At 42.4% G+C, this 18,748-nt stretch overlaps 2 protein-coding genes across 8 annotated transcripts in view; both read left to right on the top strand.

Annotated features, from left to right (window-relative positions):
* Positions 1-7,184, top strand: part of ptprfa (protein tyrosine phosphatase receptor type Fa) — a 268,805-nt gene extending 261,621 nt beyond the window's left edge. For all 6 annotated transcript variants that reach the window (XM_061888749.1, XM_061888750.1, XM_061888752.1 and 3 more), the window contains 2 exons: positions 4,063-4,198; positions 4,279-7,184. In XM_061888749.1, coding sequence (XP_061744733.1) covers positions 4,063-4,198; positions 4,279-4,347 — 205 coding nt within the window. In that variant the 3' untranslated portion in view covers positions 4,348-7,184. The remainder of the gene's footprint in view (positions 1-4,062; positions 4,199-4,278) is intronic.
* Positions 7,185-9,230: 2,046 nt separating this feature from the next.
* kdm4aa (lysine (K)-specific demethylase 4A, genome duplicate a) overlaps positions 9,231-18,748 on the top strand; it is a 48,803-nt gene continuing 39,285 nt past the window's right edge. For both annotated transcript variants that reach the window (XM_061888708.1, XM_061888707.1), the window contains exons 1-3: positions 9,231-9,382; positions 17,818-17,981; positions 18,044-18,219. In XM_061888708.1, the coding sequence (XP_061744692.1) occupies positions 17,823-17,981; positions 18,044-18,219 (335 nt within the window). In that variant the 5' untranslated portion in view covers positions 9,231-9,382; positions 17,818-17,822. The remainder of the gene's footprint in view (positions 9,383-17,817; positions 17,982-18,043; positions 18,220-18,748) is intronic.

Below are 18,748 nucleotides of genomic sequence, written 5' to 3'. Positions count from 1 at the left end.
ATCGTTTGGTCCGCACATTTTACCGGCGATGCTAACGCAGCTATTCGGCCATGCTATGGCTATGAATAGCGTCAATAGCTATTCGCTCAATAGCTTCAGTTTCTTCTTCAATATTTTCATACTCCAACCATCTGTTTCAATACATGCGTAATCTGTTGAATCGCTTAAGCCGCTGAAATCCGAGTTTGAATCCGAGCTAATGTCGCTATATCTTGCTGTGGTATTCCCATTGTTTGTTTACATTGGCAGCACTGTATGACGTCACAGGGAAATGGCCAGTGTCTTCGCAGAGAGCGAAAATAAGGCACTTTAAAGCTTTATTTAGGGATATTCCGAGACCGTTAAAATTTTGAAAACAACTTAAAAAAATACAACAAGCCACTGGGAACTGATTTTTATTGTTTTTAACCCTTTTGAAATTGTGATAATGTTCCCCTTTAAAAATAGCTTATAGGGATTATAGGACTCTCGGCAGGGTTCTTGAGGGTGCATGGGAGTTTGCCCAACCAGTCTACATGTGCTTCGTGGACTTGGAGAAGGCATTCGACCGTGTCCCTCGGGAAGTCCTGTGGGGAGTGCTCAGAGAGTATGGGGTATCGGACTGTCTTATTGTGGTGGTCCGCTCCCTGTATGATCAGTGTCAGAGCTTGGTCCGCATTGCCGGCAGTAAGTCGGACACATTTCCAGTGAGGGTTGGACTCCGCCAAGGCTGTCCTTTGTCACCCATTCTGTTCATAACTTTTATGGACAGAATTTCTAGGCGCAGTCAAGGCTTTGAGGGGTTCCGGTTTGGTGACCGCAGGATTAGGTCTCTGCTTTTTGCAGATGATGTGGTCCTGATGGCTTCATCTGACCGGGATCTTCAGCTCTCACTGGATCGGTTCGCAGCCGAGTGTGAAGTGACCGGAATGAGAATCAGCACCTCCAAGTCCGAGTCCATGGTTCTCGCCCGGAAAAGGGTGGAGTGCCATCTCCGGGTTGGGGAGGAGACCCTGCCCCAAGTGGAGGAGTTCAAGTACCTAGGAGTCTTGTTCACGAGTGGGGGAAGAGTGGATCGTGAGATCGACAGGCGGATCGGTGCGGCGTCTTCAGTAATGCGGACGTTGTATCGATCCGTTGTGGTGAAGAAGGAGCTGAGCCGGAAGGCAAAGCTCTCAATTTACCGCTCGATCTACGTTCCCATCCTCACCTATGGTCATGAGCTTTGGGTCATGACCGAAAGGATAAGATCACGGGTACAAGCGGCCCAAATGAGTTTCCAGGTCTCTCCCTTAGAGATAGGGTGAGAAGCTCTGCCATCCGGGAGGAACTCAAAGTAAAGCCGCTGCTCCTCCACATGGAGAGGAGCCAGATGAGGTGGTTCGGGCATCTGGTCAGGATGCCACCCGAACGCCTCCCTAGGGAGGTGTTTAGGGCACGTCCAACCGGTAGGAGGCCACGGGGAAGACCCAGGACACGTTGGGAAGACTATGTCTCCCGGCTGGCCTGGGAACGCCTCGGGATCCCCCGGGAAGAGCTGGACGAAGTGGCTGGGGAGAGGGAAGTCTGGGTTTCCCTGCTTAGGCTGCTGCCCCCGCGACCCGACCTCGGATAAGCAGAACAAGATGGATGGATGGATGGATTATAGGATGAATTCAAGGGGTTTTGATTGATTGATTGAAACTTATATTAGTAGATTACACAGTACAGTACATATTCCGTACAAATGACCACTAAATGGTAACACCCCAATAAGTATTGAGATGACATAGTAATTAGTATGTGATGCAGATTCCAAGCATGTAAAGACTTAGTGTAGTTGAAAACTTAGTAGGGTGATTCTAAAAGATGAGTGCACATCATCATAATGGCAGCTACACTTTACATCTTAAACATCCAAAACAATTATTTGGGAATGTCCTGCGGGCCAGATTGAAAAGCTTAAAGGGGAACAATTTCAAAAGGGTTAAAAACAATAAAAATCAGTTCCCAGTGGCTTGTTGTATTTTTTGAATTTTTTTTCGAAATTTTACCAGTCCCGGAATATCCCTAAATAAAGCTTTAAAGTGCCTTATTTTCGCAATCTTCGAAACCACTATCCATTTCCCTGTGACGTCATACAGTGCTGCCAAGACAAACAAACATGGCGGTTACCACAGCAAGATATAGCGACATTAGCTCGGATTCAAACTCGGATTTCAGCGGTTTAAGCGATTCAACAGATTACGCATGTATTGAAACAGATGGTCGGAGTATGGAGGCAGATAGCGAAAACGAAATTGAAGAAGAAATTGAAGATATTGAGCGAATAGCTATTGACGCTATTCGGCCATAGCGTGGGTGTACCTAATGAAGTGGCCCATAGCATGGCTGCCTTATTAGCATCGCCGGTAAAATGTGCGGACCAAACGATCAGGACTTTTGCATCTTGTGACACTGGAGCAACTTAAATCCGTCGATTGGTAAGTGTTTGTTTCACATTAAATGTGGGTGTCTAGTTTCAAATGTACATACAGCTAGCGTAAATAGCATGTTAGCATCGATTAGCTGGCGGTCATGCCTCGACCAAATATGTCTGATTAGCACATAAGTCAACAACATCAACAAAACTCACCTTTGTGATTTCGTTGACTTAATCCAGGGGCGCTCACACTTTTTCTGCAGGTGAGCTACTTTTCAATTGACCAAGTCGAGGAGATCTACCTCATTCCTATTTATAATTTATATTTATTTATTTATGAAAGAGACATTTTTGTTAACAAGTTAATGGTGTTTAATGATAATACAAGCATGTGTAACACATATAGATGTCTTTCTTTCATGAAGACAAGAATATAAGTTGGTGTATTACCTGATTCTGATGACTTGCATTGATTGGAATCAGACAGTGGTGCTGATAACGTCCGCATTTTGAAATGGAGGAGAAAAAAAGTCCTCCTTTCTGTCCAATACCACATGAAAGTGGTTGGATTTGGCATCTCATTTGTCCAACTTGCATACTGGTTTTTAAACACTTTGTTATGAGAGTAGCATATGTGTGTGGCCCTTTAATGTCTGGCAGCAGGTGAGTGACGTCAGTGAGTGTGCGGGTGGGCAAGCAAGTGAGAAATCGGTCGCTGAGGGCGGGGGAGAAATACATTGGCATCAAACTCCGTAGCTTGCTAGCTTGTGCACGCTAGCTTTCTGAGACTCTTATTTTGTTAGCACAGGCAGGATGAAGCAGGTCTTTTATGGTGAAGACAGGAACTGTGCAGTCGGTCTTTAGAGTTTTGACAGTAGGTACGGAGTCTCTAGAAATAAAATGTGTTTCTCTGCGTCCGCCCTGTTAGTGATTTTTTTCTTAAATATGAGCTGGCAGCAGCCAGCGTCATCTCACAAGATCCTCGGGTGCCGAGAATGTCAAACAACTGACGAAAGTGAAGTCTTGGTATGATTGATGATTGCTCATTTTTATGTCTATTTTTTAATGCCTGGCTTGAGATCGACTGACACACCCTCCGAGATCGACCAGTCGATCACGATCGACGTAATTTCCACCCCTGACTTAATGGTTGCAAATGCATCTGCAGGTTATCCATACATCTCTGTGCCATGTCTGTCTTAGCATCGCCGGTCAAATGTGAAGACACTCTGGTACATTCAATGGGGGTCTGGCGGCAGATTTCTTGCCAGTGGTGCAACTTGAATCCCTCCCTGTTAGCGTTGTTACACCCTCCGACAACACACCCACCAGGCATGATGTCTCCAAGGTTCCAAAAAATAGTCGAAAAAACGGAAAATAACAGAGCTGAGACCCGGTGTTTGTAATGTGAAAATGAATATGGCGGGTGTGTTACCTCGGTGACGTCACGTTCTGACGTCATCGCTAAAAGACCGATAAACAGAAAGGCGTTTAATTTGCCATAATTCACCCATTTGGAGTTCAGAAATCGGTTAAAGAATTACAATGGTCTTTTTTCTGCAACATCAAAGTATATATTGACGCTTGCATAGGTTTGGTGATAATGTTCCCCTTTAATGGGCCCTTAATTGTCCCAGGTGTGACGTACGCTCTCTGTCTGAAATTGTGTTCCCGCCCACCAGCGCCGGCGTGGGGCGGTCTGGCGTGTTCGTCACCCTGAGCATCGTGCTGGAGAGGATGCGCTACGAGGGCGTGGTCGATGTCTTCCAGACGGTGAAGACGCTCAGAACCCAGCGGCCCGCCATGGTGCAGACGGAGGTAAGGGACACCGCCCCTTCACCCCTTCCCTATTCCGGGTCCGCTCCGCCGTCATGCCGCGTGGTTCTGTGCGCCACCAGGACCAGTACCAACTGTGCTACCGGGCCGCCCTGGAGTACCTGGGAAGCTTTGACCACTATGCAACATAACCCGGCGTGGAGCGGGAGCCTGGTGTCCTCTGTGAGCCCACCAGGCGGCGACAACGAGGGCCTGAGGAGGTGATGAGGGTAGACCGGGGGGGCGGAGCCAGACTCACAGACCCCCAACACACATTTCTCTTCTGTTGCCAATATTTACCCTTTATTTTCTTACGTCTTCATGACTGTTTTTATCCTCTATTAGCACTGAGGACATGTTTTCAACATGCTCCCAGATATTATGAACACATATACTCTGCTGCTACATTTGTTTTTCTACCATGCACGTCATATTTTACTCGCTCACACACTTTTATTTTGAGGTCGGAGGGCTTCTAGTCGTGACGCTCACATCTTCCTGAGAAGTTCGACCCCATGCCACAGTTTTGTTGCAAAGCTGAAGGACAGCAAGAAGGTTTCCTGGTTTGAGTAGATCTCTCTCTCTCTTCCCCCCCCCCCATCCAGGCGACATCATAACGAAAGAGTGATGACAAAATTGTCTGGCTGTCAAAGTCGTTACGAACCCCTCCTGGATCCTAAAAATGTAAGAGAAGAAATACAAACGCAAAAAGCTGTGAAGTTGTCACGTCGTATAAATGGTAAATAAAAAGAGAATACAATGATTTGCAAATTCCTAATTCATTTAAAACCTCTTCTCACTCCGGCGTTTACCAAAGGCATGCGGTAAATTTAGGCCTTGCGCTTGAAAATTTGAGTGTGATGTAAGGATACCATCATGAAAAGCACATTTAATTAAAAAAAAACGTTATTATGGTCTTACCTTTACTTATAAATGAAGTCCATGCGCAGCTCCTCCTGGTCAAAAGCATCGATAACTTGTTCATAGAAGTCTTCCTTATCTTTCTTCAGTTTTAAAAGTCTCTCTGTCTCGATGGAGATCTTCCTTTATTACCTCCTGCTTCCATTGAAAGTCCAGTTTAGAAAACTGTTTTATTTTAGATATGTAATCCTCCATGTTAAAACTGCAAGCGAGAAGAAAAAATAACGGATCACTGCTCGGTTGGTAGAGTGGCCGTGTCAGCAACTTGAGGGTTGCAGGTTCAATTCCAGCTTCTGCCATCCTAGTCACTGTCGTTATGTCCTTGGGCAAGACACTTTACCCACCTGCTCCCAGTGCCACCCACACTGGCTTAAATGTAACTTGGATATTGGGTTTCACTATGTAAAGCGCTTTGAGTCACTAGAGAAAAGCGCTATATAAATATGATTCACTTCACTTCACTGCTCACTCTTGCTGCTTGTTGTCACTTCTTCTGCAGCCGAGTAGTCGCAAGAAGGATCACTAGCGCCCTCTACCAGCAGGAGGCGGGAGTCATTTAATGACTCATATTTGACACACGCAGCTACGGTATATTAATAAAACATAGCTGCTTACTGTTCTTTTTAGCATATTCAATTGCTTGGACCTTAAATCCTACTGAATAGCTCTTAATCCGATTTCAAATGATTGAAATCAGCCCCCTCCATTTTGAAAATGATGACAGGTGAAGTGTCACTCGTGACGTGACGAGTTTGACCCGGCGGAAATTCTTGGCATATGCTAATTATTTGGCGAAACAAGTTTGACCCGGCGGAAATTCTAGACATGCGCTAATAAAAATAATATTTTGCGACACGAGTTTGACCCGGCGTTAATCCTGAGTAATGCTAAGCATGCGCTAATTATTTTGCGAAACGAGTTTGACCCGGCAGTAATTCTAGTCAGGTGCATACTATATACCCGGCGGCAATTCAAGAAAATACGGTATATTCAATTGAAAAGACTGCAAAGACAAGATACTTAACGTTCACACTGAGAAACATTGTTGTTTTTTGCAAATAATCATGCAAACACATTGCAAAAAAGGCATTTTTTACCAGTGTGTTACATGGCCTTCCCTTTGAACAACACTCAGTAAAGGTTTGGGAACTGAGGAGACACATTTTTGAAGTGGAATTCTTTCCCATTCTCGCTTGATGTACAGCTTAAGTTGTTCAACAGTCTCCCGCCTCATATTTTAGCCTTCCCATATTCTCAATGTCTGGACTACAGGCAGGCCAGTCTAGTGCCCGACCTCTTTTACTATGAAGCCACGCTGTTGTAACAGCATTGTCTTGCTGAAATAAGCAGGGGCGTCCATGATAACGTTGCTCCAAAAGCTGTATGTACATTTCAGCATTAATGGTGCCTTCACAGATGTGTAAGTTACCCATACCTTGGCCACTAATACACCCCCATGCCATCACACATGCTGCCTTTTACAATTTGCGCATAAAACAGTAAGATGGTTCTTTTCCTCTTTAGTCCAAAGGACACACCGCCCACCGTTTTCAAAAACAATTTGAAATGTGGACTCGTCAGACTACAGAACACTTTTCCACTTTGCATCAGTCCATCTTAGATGAGCTCGGGCCCAGCGAAGCCGGCGGCGTTTCTGGGTGTTGTTGATAAATGGCTTTGGCTTTGCATATATAATTAATATTTGCAAAAAATTAAGTTTTCTCGTTTGAACGTTAAGTATCTTGTCGTTGCAGTCTATTCAATTGAAAATAAGTTGAAAAGCATTTGCAAATCATTGTATTCTGTTTTTATTTACCATTTACACAACGTGACAACTTCCGTGCTTTTGTTTATTGTACAAATACTATATGGTTTGATTGCTATTTTTTTTGTTTTTGGGGGAAATTTTGAACATTTACGATGGTGCTTCGGTTGTCAGTGGAGGGGCAGAATGAATTTAGGCAAAGAAAAATATTTTATGTTGTCTCTTGCATATGTGATCTCTTCTCTATTTTAATAATAAAAAAAATAAAAAAAAGATGTAAATAAAAGGCTTTGAACACCTGAATGGTCAGAATGAGAAGTTTCTTAAGTTTCTTCCTGTTCTATTTTCTTCTAGGAATTGTTTTGCCGGTGAATACATGTGAGAAACCATATATCTATACTAATAATAAACGGTGTACCCCGCCTTCCGCCCGATTGTAGCTGAGATACTCACCAGCGCCCCCGCAGCCCCAAAGGTAATAAGCGGTAGAAAATGGATGGATGGAAGGACAATGATTTTAAATTGTATTATATATCATCTGTCACTGCATTTACTAACTCATGTTCACGTCATCTTTTTTTGCTCTATTCACCACCGCACTATCACCTTTTTAGTGGCCTTGTGGTTAGAGTGTCCGCCCTGTGACTGGGAGGTTGTGAGTTCAAACCCCGGCCGAGTCATACCAAAGACTATAGAAATGGGACCCATTATCTCCCTGCTTGGCACGCCGCATCAAGGGTTGGAATTGGGGGTTAAATCACCAAATGATTGGAAAGGGTGGTGCACGCTGCTGCTCACTGCTCCCCTCACCTCCCAGGGGGTGAACTAGAGGATGGGTCAAATGCAGAGGACAAATTTCACCTTAATCATTGGTACTTTAACTTTTACTTAATGAACAATCAATCCTATCCAATCCACTTTATTTATATAGCACATTTAAACAACAAAAATGTTTCAAAAGTGCTGCACAAAAATATTAAAAACAAGATTCAAACACTATCCTTAGCTCCATCAATGACTGAATAAAATACATATATATATATATATATATATATATATATATATATATATATATGTAACCGGTGGTCTTCTCCTCTGCGTTGTGTGTTTTTTATATATGACGACCGACACCATGGGTTTCTCCACTGCACTTTACTGATAAAACAGAATACAATCGTCATCAAAACTTTGTGCCATCGTCGAGCCCCTCTCCCGTTATCGTAGACAAAAAGGGAAGTTACATACACAGTAAAATAAAAACATACCTGATAAAACAGAATACAATCGTCATCAAAACTTTGTGCCATCGTCGAGCCCCTACACAAATATATAATAATGAACAAGAAATTAATTAAAGTTTTTAACAAGACATTTTCTGTCGTCGCATGAACGCCTACCTCTCCCGTTATCGTAGACAAAAAGGGAAGTTGGAGGGCGTGTCTAACGCATATAAAAAGACAGGTGTCACTGTAATTATTGCAGTAGGAGGGACAATGAGACAATGGTTCCACATTGACAAAACATCAAACAATATTCAGGTATTTACATGTAACTTACATATTTTGTGTAATTATAACAATAATAAAACTTTAGAAAATAAATTATTTACAAGACGTAATTGACCCTGTTACATATATATGTATATATACACACGTATGTATGTATGTATATATATATTTGCTGCACAAAAATATTAAAAACAAGATTCAAATACTATCCTTAGCTCCACCAATGACTGAATAAAAAAAAAATAAAAAAAATATATATATATATATATGTATGTATAACTCCCTAAAATTTGAAATGAAAGCGTGAAGGCATTCCGGAGATATTTAGAAAACATTCTTGCCGTCCTTCGAACCGTTTGGAATCTGCAAAACCGGATTATCCAGATAATGTACACTTTAAATTTACCCAAAGTGAAGTGAATTATATTTATATAGCACTTTTCTCTAGTGACTTGAAACACTTTACGTAGTGTAGCCCAATATCAAAGTTGCTTTTGTATGTATGTGTATTTCTATCCATCTATCCATCTATCCATCTCTCTCTCTCTCTCTCTCTCTCTCTCTCTCTCTCTCTCTCTCTCTCTCTCTCTCTCTCTCTCTCTCTCTCTCTCTCTCTCTCTCTCTCTCTCTCTCTCTCTCTCTATCTCTCTCTATCTATATATATTTGTATAAAACCAACATAAAAATACATTTATTTTAAGGGTAAAACCAATTAAAACAATTAATTCCACTAAAAATACAGTCGAAAAAGTAACAAAATAGTTTTGGGGCTTTTGTCAAAATATTTTTGCTGAGAAGCGTCTTAAATTGAGCTTTTTGATTGGCTGTTGGAGCACGGAAGTCCCGCCCATGCCGATGTAAACAAAGGCGCACTGCGCATGCGTTAGTGCCAATAATGGAGGAGCGCCGTTGTTCGCTGTAATGATGCCTCGCTTTCCACTCCGTTAACTCGCCAGTCTAGAGGCCCAACGACTCGTCCACTTTGCGCCTCACGTAAGTTAACTTTGACGCTTTTTTCTCTGCGTTCGCTCATGGGAAAGTTAGAGTAAAGTGCAGTTTAGCAACAAGCTGTGTTAGCTACATGCTAGCAACTGTCACATATCTCTCCAGCGGCTCTGGCGCCTGTAAATTGGGAGAGAGAGAACTGCGGCGAATGCTGGTGTCTTTAACTCAATTCTATTTCTAAAAGTGGTCGCACTCTTTTGATGGCGAGCTGACTTAATGATTGTGACGCCAAACCAGCCGTGTTGGTTTTAGCGTGTTATGCTAGCTGTTTTCCCGGGGAGCTGCGCTGTCAGTGGGCCACAGTTTGTGACAGACACGTCCTTCAGCCAATCAGAGGCCGGCTCGCTCAGGCTGGGTCGTCTCAAATGGGCGGGCCTGTTTGTGATTGGTTGTTATGATCTTCTCAGCAATATTTACATTCCGTGCTTACATACTGTTGTCAATACAGTGTATTATGGCTAAAAACCATATCACGATATAAATGTTTAATATAGGTCGATATCGATGATTGTTATTTTGATAGGTCAGAAAAAATATCAATAATCATCTATCGACCGATTTTGATTGATTGATTGAAACTTTGATTAGTAGATTGCACAGTACAGTACATATTCCGTACAATTGACCACTAAATGGTAACACCCAAATGAGTTTTTCAACTTGTTTAAGTCGGGGTCCACGTTCATAAATTCATGGTAAAATACTTATATCGTGATATGGTTTTTAGCCATAATACACTGTATTGACAACAGTATGTACTTAGCAATATTTACATTCTGTGGTTACATACTGTTGTCAATACAGTGTATTATGGCTAAAAACCATATCACGATATCAGTGTTTTATGTCGGTCGATATCGATGATTATTGATATTTTTTCTGATCTATCGAAATATCAATAATCATCGATATCGACCGATATAAAACACTGATGTCGTGATACGGTTTTAAGCCATAACACACTGTGTTGACAACAGTATGTACTTAGCAATATTTACATGCCGTGGTCACATACTGTTGTCAATACAGTTTATTATGGCTAAAAACCGTATCAATAAATAAGTGTTTTATATCGGTCAATGTCAAGATTTATTGATATTTTGATAGGTCAGAAAAAATACCAATCATCGATATCGACCGATATAAAACACTTATATTGTGATATGTTTTTTAGCCATAATACACTGCATTGACAACAGTATGTACTTAGCAATATTTACATTCTGTGGTTACATACTGTTGTCAATACAGTGTATTATGGCTAAAAACCATATCACGATATAAGTGTTTTATGTCGGTCGATCCATCCATCCATCCATCCATCCATCTTCTTCCGCTTATCCGAGGTCGGGTCGCGGGGGAAACAGCCTAAGCAGGGATACCCAGACTTCCCTTTCCCCAGCCACTTCGTCCAGCTCTTCCCGGGGGATCCCGAGGCGTTCCCAGACCAGCCGGGAGACATAGTCTTCCCAACGTGTCCTGGGTCTTCCCCGTGGCCTCCTACCGGTTGGACGTGCCCTAAACACCTCCCTAGGGAGGCGTTCGGGTGGCATCCTGACCAGATGCCCGAACCACCTCATCTGGCTCCTCTCCATGTGGAGGAGCAGCGGCTTTACTTTGAGTTCCTCCCGGATGGCAGAGCTTCTCACCCTATCTCTAAGGGAGAGACCCAAACTCATTTGGGCCGCTTGTACCCGTGATCTTATCCTTTCGGTCATGACCCAAAGCTCATGACCATAGGTGAGGATGGGAACGTAGATCGACCGGTAAATTGAGAGCTTTGCCTTCCAGCTCAGCTCCTTCTTCACCACAACGGATCGGTACAACGTCCGCATTACTGAAGACGCCGCACCGATCCGCCTGTCGATCTCACGATCCACTCTTCCCCCACTCGTGAACAAGACTCCTAGGTACTTGAACTCCTCCACTTGGGGAAGGGGCTCCTCCCCAACCCGGAGATGGCACTCCACCCTTTTCCGGGCGAGAACCATGGACTCGGACTTGGAGGTGCTGATTCTCATTCCGGTCGCTTCACACTCGGCTGCAAACCAATCCAGTGAGAGCTGAAGATCTCGGTCAGATGAAGCCATCAGGACCACATCATCTGCAAAAAGCAGAGACCTAATCCTGCGGTCACCAAACCGGAACCCCTCAACGCCTTGACTGCGCCTAGAAATTCTGTCCATAAAAGTTATGAACAGAATCGGTGACAAAGGACAGCCTTGGCGGAGTCCAACCCTCACTGGAAATGTGTTCGACTTATTGCCGGCAATGCGGACCAAGCTCTGACACTGATCGTACAGGGAGCGGACCACCACAATAAGACAGTCCGATACCCCATACTCTCTGAGCACTCCCCACAGGACTTCCCGAGGGACACGGTCGAATGCCTTCTCCAAGTCCACGAAGCACATGTAGACTGGTTGGGCAAACTCCCATGCACCCTCAAGAACCCTGCCGAGAGTATAGAGCTGGTCCACAGTTCCACGACCAGGACGAAAACCACACTGTTCCTCCTGAATCCGAGGTTCGACTATCCGGCGTAGCCTCCTCTCCAGTACACCTGAATAAACCTTACCGGGAAGGCTGAGGAGTGTGATCCCACGATAGTTGGGACACACCCTCCGGTCCCCCTTCTTAAAGAGAGGAACCACCACCCCGGTCTGCCAATCCAGAGGTACCGCCCCCGATGTCCACGCGATGCTGCAGAGTCTTGTCAACCAAGACAGCCCCACAGCATCCAGAGCCTTAAGGAACTCCGGGCGGATCTCGTCCACCCCCGGGGCCTTGCCACCGAGGAGCTTTTTAACTACCTCAGCGACCTCAGCCCCAGAAATAGGAGAGTCCACCACAGATTCCCCAGGCACTGATTCCTCATAGGAAGACGTGTTGGTGGGATTGAGGAGGTCTTCGAAGTATCCCTTCCACCTATCCACAACATCCGCAGTTGAGGTCAGCAGAACACCATCCGCACCATACACGGTGTTGATACTGCACTGCTTCCCCTTCCTCAGGCGGCGGACGGTGGTCCAGAATCGCTTCGAAGCCGTCCGGAAGTCGTTTTCCATGGCTTCCCCGAACTCCTCCCATGTCCGAGTTTTTGCCTCAGCGACCGCTGAAGCCGCACACCGCTTGGCCTGTCGGTACCTGTCCACTGCCTCCGGAGTCCTATGAGCCAAAAGGACCCGATAGGACTCCTTCTTCAGCTTGACGGCATCCCTCACCGCTGGTGTCCACCAAGGGGTTTTAGGATTGCCGCCCCGACAGGCACCAACTACCTTGCGGCCACAGCTCCGATCAGCCGCCTCGACAATAGAGGTGCGGAACATGGTCCACTCGGACACAATGTCCAGCACCTCCCTCGTGACATGTTCAAAGTTCTTCCGGAGGTGGGAATTGAAACTTTGTCTGACAGGAGACTCTGCCAGACGTTCCCAGCAGACCCTCACAATGCGTTTGGGCCTGCCAGGTCTGTCCGGCATCCTCCCCCACCATTGCAGCCAACTCACCACCAGGTGGTGATCGGTAGAAAGCTCCGCCCCTCTCTTCACTTGAGTGTCCAAAACATAAGGCCGCAAATCCGATGACACAACTACAAAGTTGATCATGTAACTGCGGCCTAGGGTGTCCTGGTGCCAAGTGCACATATGGACACCCTTATGTTTGAACATGGTGTTTGTAATGGACAAATTGTGACGAGCACAAAGGTCCAATAACAAAACACCACTCTGGTTCAGATCGGGGCGGCCATTCTTCCCAATCACGCCTCTCCAGGTTTCACTGTCGTTGCCAACATGAGCGTTGAAGTCCCCCAGTAGGACAAGGGAATCACCCGGGGGAGCACTTTCCAGTACTCCCTCGAGTGTACCCAAAAAGGGTGGGTACTCTGAACTGCCGTTTGGTGCATAAGCGCAAACAACAGTCAGGACCCGTCCCCCCACCCGAAGGTGGAGGGAGGCTACCCTTTCGTCCACTGGGTTGAACTCCAACGTGCAGGCTTTAAGCCGGGGGGGCAACCAGAATTGCCACCCCAGCCCGTCGCCTCTCACTGTCGGCAACGCCAGAGTGGAAGAGGGTCCAGTCCCTCTCGAGAGAAGTGGTTCCAGAGCCCTCGCTGTGCGTCGAAGTGAGTCCGACTATATCCAGCCGGAACTTCTCCACTTTGCGCACTAGCTCAGGCTCTTTCCCCCCAGTGAGGTGACGTTCCACGTCCCAAGAGCTAGCTTCCGTAGCCGAGGATCGGACCGCCAAGTGCCCTGCCTTCGGCTTCCGCCCAGCTCACATTGCACCCGACCTCTATGGCCCCTGCTATGGGTGGTGAGCCCATTGGAGGGGTGACCCACGTTGCCTCTTCGGGCTGTGCCCGGCCGAGCCCCATGGGAACAGGCCCGGCCACCAGGCGCTCGCCATGGTGCCCCACCTCCGGGCCTGGCTCCAGAGGGGGGCCCCGGTGACCCGCGTCCGGGCGAGGGAAATCTGGGTCCATGTTTTATCTTCTTCATAGAGGTCTTCGAGCTGCTCTTTGTCTGATCCCTCACCTAGAACCTGTTTGCCTTGGGAGACCCTACCAGGGGGCATAAAGCCCCCGGACAACATAGCTCCTAGGATCATTGGGACACGCAAACTCCTCTACCACGATAAGGTTGCAGCTCAGAGAGGAGGTCGACATCGATGATTATTGATATTTTTTCTGACCTATCAAAATATCAATAATCATCGATATCAACCGATATATAAAACACTTATATCGTGATATGGTTTTTAGCCATAATACACTGTATTTACAAAAGTATGTACTTAGCAATATTTATATTCCGTGGTTACATACTGTTGTCAATATAGTGTATAATAGATAAAAACCATATCACGATATAAGATTTTTATATCGGTCAATGATTATGATATTTTGATAGGTCAGAAAAAATAGAAATAATCATTGATATCGACCAATATTGATTGATTGATTGAAACTTTTATTAGTAGATTGTACAGTACATATTCCGTACAGTTGACCACTAAATGGTAACACCCCAATAAGTTTTTAAAAATTTTTAAGTCTGGGACCATGTTCATCAATTCATGGTAAAATACTTATATCGTGATATGGTTTTTATCCATAATACACTGTACTGAAAACAGTATGTACTTAGCAATATTTACATTCTGTGGTTACATACTGTTGTCAATACAGTGTATTATGGCTAAAAACCATATCACGATATAAGTGTTTTATGTCGGTCGATATCGATGATTATTGATATTTTTTCTGACCTATCAAAATATCAAAAATCATCGATATCGACCGATATATAAAACACTTATATCGTGATACGGTTTTTAGCCATAACACACTGTGTTGGCAACAGTATGTACTTGGCAATATTTACATTCTGTGGTTACATACTGTTGTCGATACAGTGTATGATATCTAAAAACCATATCATGATATAAGTGTTTTATGTCGGTCAATATCGATAATTATTTATATTTTTCTGACCATTAAAAATATCAAAACTCATCGATGTCGACCAATATAAAATACTTATATCGTGATATGGTTTTTAGCCATAATACTCTGCATTGACAACAGTATGGACTTAGCAATATTTACATTCTGTGGTTACATACTGTTGTCGATACAGTGTATTATGGCTAAAAACCATATCATGATATAAGTGTTTTATGTCGGTCAATATCGATGATTATTGATATTTTTTCTGACCTATCAAAAATCATCGATATCGACCGATATATAAAACACTTATATCGTGATACGGTTTCTAGCCATAATACACTGCATTGATACCAGTATGTACTTAGCAATATTTACATTCTGTGGTTACATACTGTTGTCAATACAGTGTATGATGGCTAAAAACCATATCACGATATAAGTGTTTTATGTCGGTCGATATCGATGATTATTCATATTTTTTTCTGACCTATCAAGATATCAATAATCATTGATATCGACCGATATAAAACACTTATATCGTGATACGGTTTTTAGCCATAACACACTGTGTTGGCAACAGTATGTACTTGGCAATATTTACATTCTGTGGTTACATACTGTTGTCGATACAGTGTATGACATCTAAAAACCATATCATGATATAAGTGTTTTATGTCGGTCAATATCGATAATTATTGATATTTTTCCGACCATTAAAAATATCAAAACTCATCGATGTCGACCGATATAAAATACTTATATCGTGATATGGTTTTTAGCCATAATACTCTGCATTGACAACAGTATGGACTTAGCAATATTTACATTCTGTGGTTACATACTGTTGTCGATACAGTGTATTATGGCTAAAAACCATATCATGATATAAGTGTTTTATGTCGGTCAATATCGATGATTATTGATATTTTTTCTGACCTATCAAAAATCATCGATATCGACCGATATATAAAACACTTATATCGTGATACGGTTTCTAGCCATAATACACTGCATTGATACCAGTATGTACTTAGCAATATTTACATTCTGTGGTTACATACTGTTGTCAATACAGTGTATGATGGCTAAAAACCATATCACGATATAAGTGTTTTATGTCGGTCGATATCGATGATTATTCATATTTTTTTCTGACCTATCAAGATATCAATAATCATTGATATCGACCGATATAAAACACTTATATCGTGATACGGTTTTTAGCCATAACACACTGTGTTGGCAACAGTATGTACTTGGCAATATTTACATTCTGTGGTTACATACTGTTGTCGATACAGTGTATGACATCTAAAAACCATATCATGATATAAGTGTTTTATGTCGGTCAATATCGATAATTATTGATATTTTTCCGACCATTAAAAATATCAAAACTCATCGATGTCGACCGATATAAAATACTTATATCGTGATATGGTTTTTAGCCATAATACACTGCATTGACAACAGTATGTACTTAGCAATATTTACATTCTGTGGTTACATACTGTTGTCGATACAGTGTATGATATCTAAAAACCATATCATGATATAAGTGTTTTATGTCGGTCAATATCGATAATTATTGATATTTTTCCGACCATTAAAAATATCAAAACTCATCGATGTCGACCGATATAAAATACTTATATCGTGATATGGTTTTTAGCCATAATACACTGCATTGACAACAGTATGTACTTAGCAATATTTACATTCTGTGGTTACATACTGTTGTCGATACAGTGTATGATGGCTAAAAACCATATCATGATATAAGGGTTTTATGTCGGTCAATATCGATGATTATTGATATTTTTTCTGACCTATCAAAAATCATCGATATCGACCGATATATAAAACACTTATATCGTGATACGGTTTCTAGCCATAATACACTGCATTGATACCAGTATGTACTTAGCAATATTTACATTCTGTGGTTACATACTGTTGTCAATACAGTGTATTATGGCTAACAACCATATCAATGAATAAGTGTTTTATATCGGTCGATATCGATGATTATTGATATTTTTTCTGACCTATCAAGATATCAATAATCATTGATATCGACCGATATAAAACACTTATATCGTGATACGGTTTTAAGCCATAACACACTGTGTTGACAACAGTATGTACTTAGTAATATTTACATGCCGTGGTCACATACTGTTGTCAATACAGTGTATTATGGCTAAAAACCATATCAATGAATAAGTGTTTTATGTCGGTCAATGTCAAGGTTTATTGATATCTTGATAGGTCAGAAAAAATATCAATCATCGATATCGATCGATATAAAACACTTGTATCGTGATATGTTTTTTAGCCATAATACACTGCATTGACAACAGTATGTACTTAGCAATATTTACATTCTGTGGTTACATACTATTATCAATACAGTGTATGATGGCTAATAACCATATCACGATATGTGTTTTATATCGATGATTATTGATATTTTGATAGGTCAGAAAAATATTAATGATCATCGATATCGACCGATATAAAACACTTTTATCGTGATATGTTTTTTAGCCATAATACACTGTATTGGCAACAGTATGTACTTAGCAATATTTACATTCCGTGGTTACATACTATTGTCAATACAGTGTATTATGGCTAAAAACCATATCACGATATATGTGTTTTATATCGGTCGATATCGATGATTATCAATATTTTGATAGGTCAGAAAAATGCAAAAATAGATTAACATTCATTTCAACAGCATCAGTATCTTTTATTATTGAATGTATCAAATGTGATGAATATTTAATGGACCACAATGTAAACAAGCCTTTTGGCTTTTTGTGCCATCCATTTGCCTTTTTAAAGCATTACATGGATTAAATTCTTTAAGATGTCAATAAACTTCTCAATCAATCAGTCAAAAAAAGAGGTAGTAGTAATCAAACTTTTCACATTCTGCGTGCTATTGTCTACTAATCAGAGTTGATGTGGAAGAAGGTGTCCACCATGAGTACAAACTCAGCCACCAAGAGTGGGGCCTGCAAGATCATGACGTTCAGCCCGTCCTCGGATGACTTTAAGGACTTCAGCCGCTACATCGCCTACATGGAGTCACAAGGAGCACACAAAGCCGGAATGGCAAAAGTAAGTCGTGTGTTGCACGTTGTGGATGACTAAACGGGCCTGACGTGTCCTTTTTGCTGCAGGTAATTCCTCCCGAAGGCTGGAGACCCAGGAAGACTTACGACGACATCGACGACCTGGTCATTCCCGCTCCCATCCAACAGGTGGTGACGGGCCAGTCGGGCCTCTTTACTCAGTACAACATCCAGAAGAAGCCCATGACGGTCAGTGAGTTCCGCAAGACCTCCAACATGGACAAGTAAGTTTACAGTGACAACTTTTTACATTTTTTTTTTTTTACTCTGAGCTGGGGCTGGCCGATGTGGCCTTTTTTTAATATCTGGATATTTTTAGGCCATGCCACGATAAACCATATATATCTCGATATTATGCCTTAGCCTTGAATGAATACTTGATGCATATTATCAAAGCAGTATGATGATTCTATGTGTCTACATTAAAACATTCTTCTTCATACTGCAGTCATATATGCTACTTTTAAACTTTCATGCAGTCAATTGAGCAAAAGTGTATTTATTAAACAGTTATTGGCACAGTGGCAAAAACATTCATGTCATTTCCCAAACAGAAAGTGCAAGATTGTCAGAGACATTTTAAAACAAGCTATTAGTGCACTTTTGTGCATGATGTCACTAAGATGAAATATCAAAACAACACTAAATTAAAGTGCACTTTTTGTACAGAACGCCACTACAAGAGTTTAAAACAAATAAAGTGCACTTTTGTGCATGATGTCACTAAGATGACATATCAAAACAACACTAAAT

This window comes from Nerophis ophidion, linkage group LG26 (genome assembly GCF_033978795.1).
Source record: "Nerophis ophidion isolate RoL-2023_Sa linkage group LG26, RoL_Noph_v1.0, whole genome shotgun sequence".
Lineage (NCBI taxonomy): Eukaryota > Metazoa > Chordata > Actinopteri > Syngnathiformes > Syngnathidae > Nerophis > Nerophis ophidion.
This window is presented reverse-complemented; position numbering and strand designations above follow the sequence as displayed.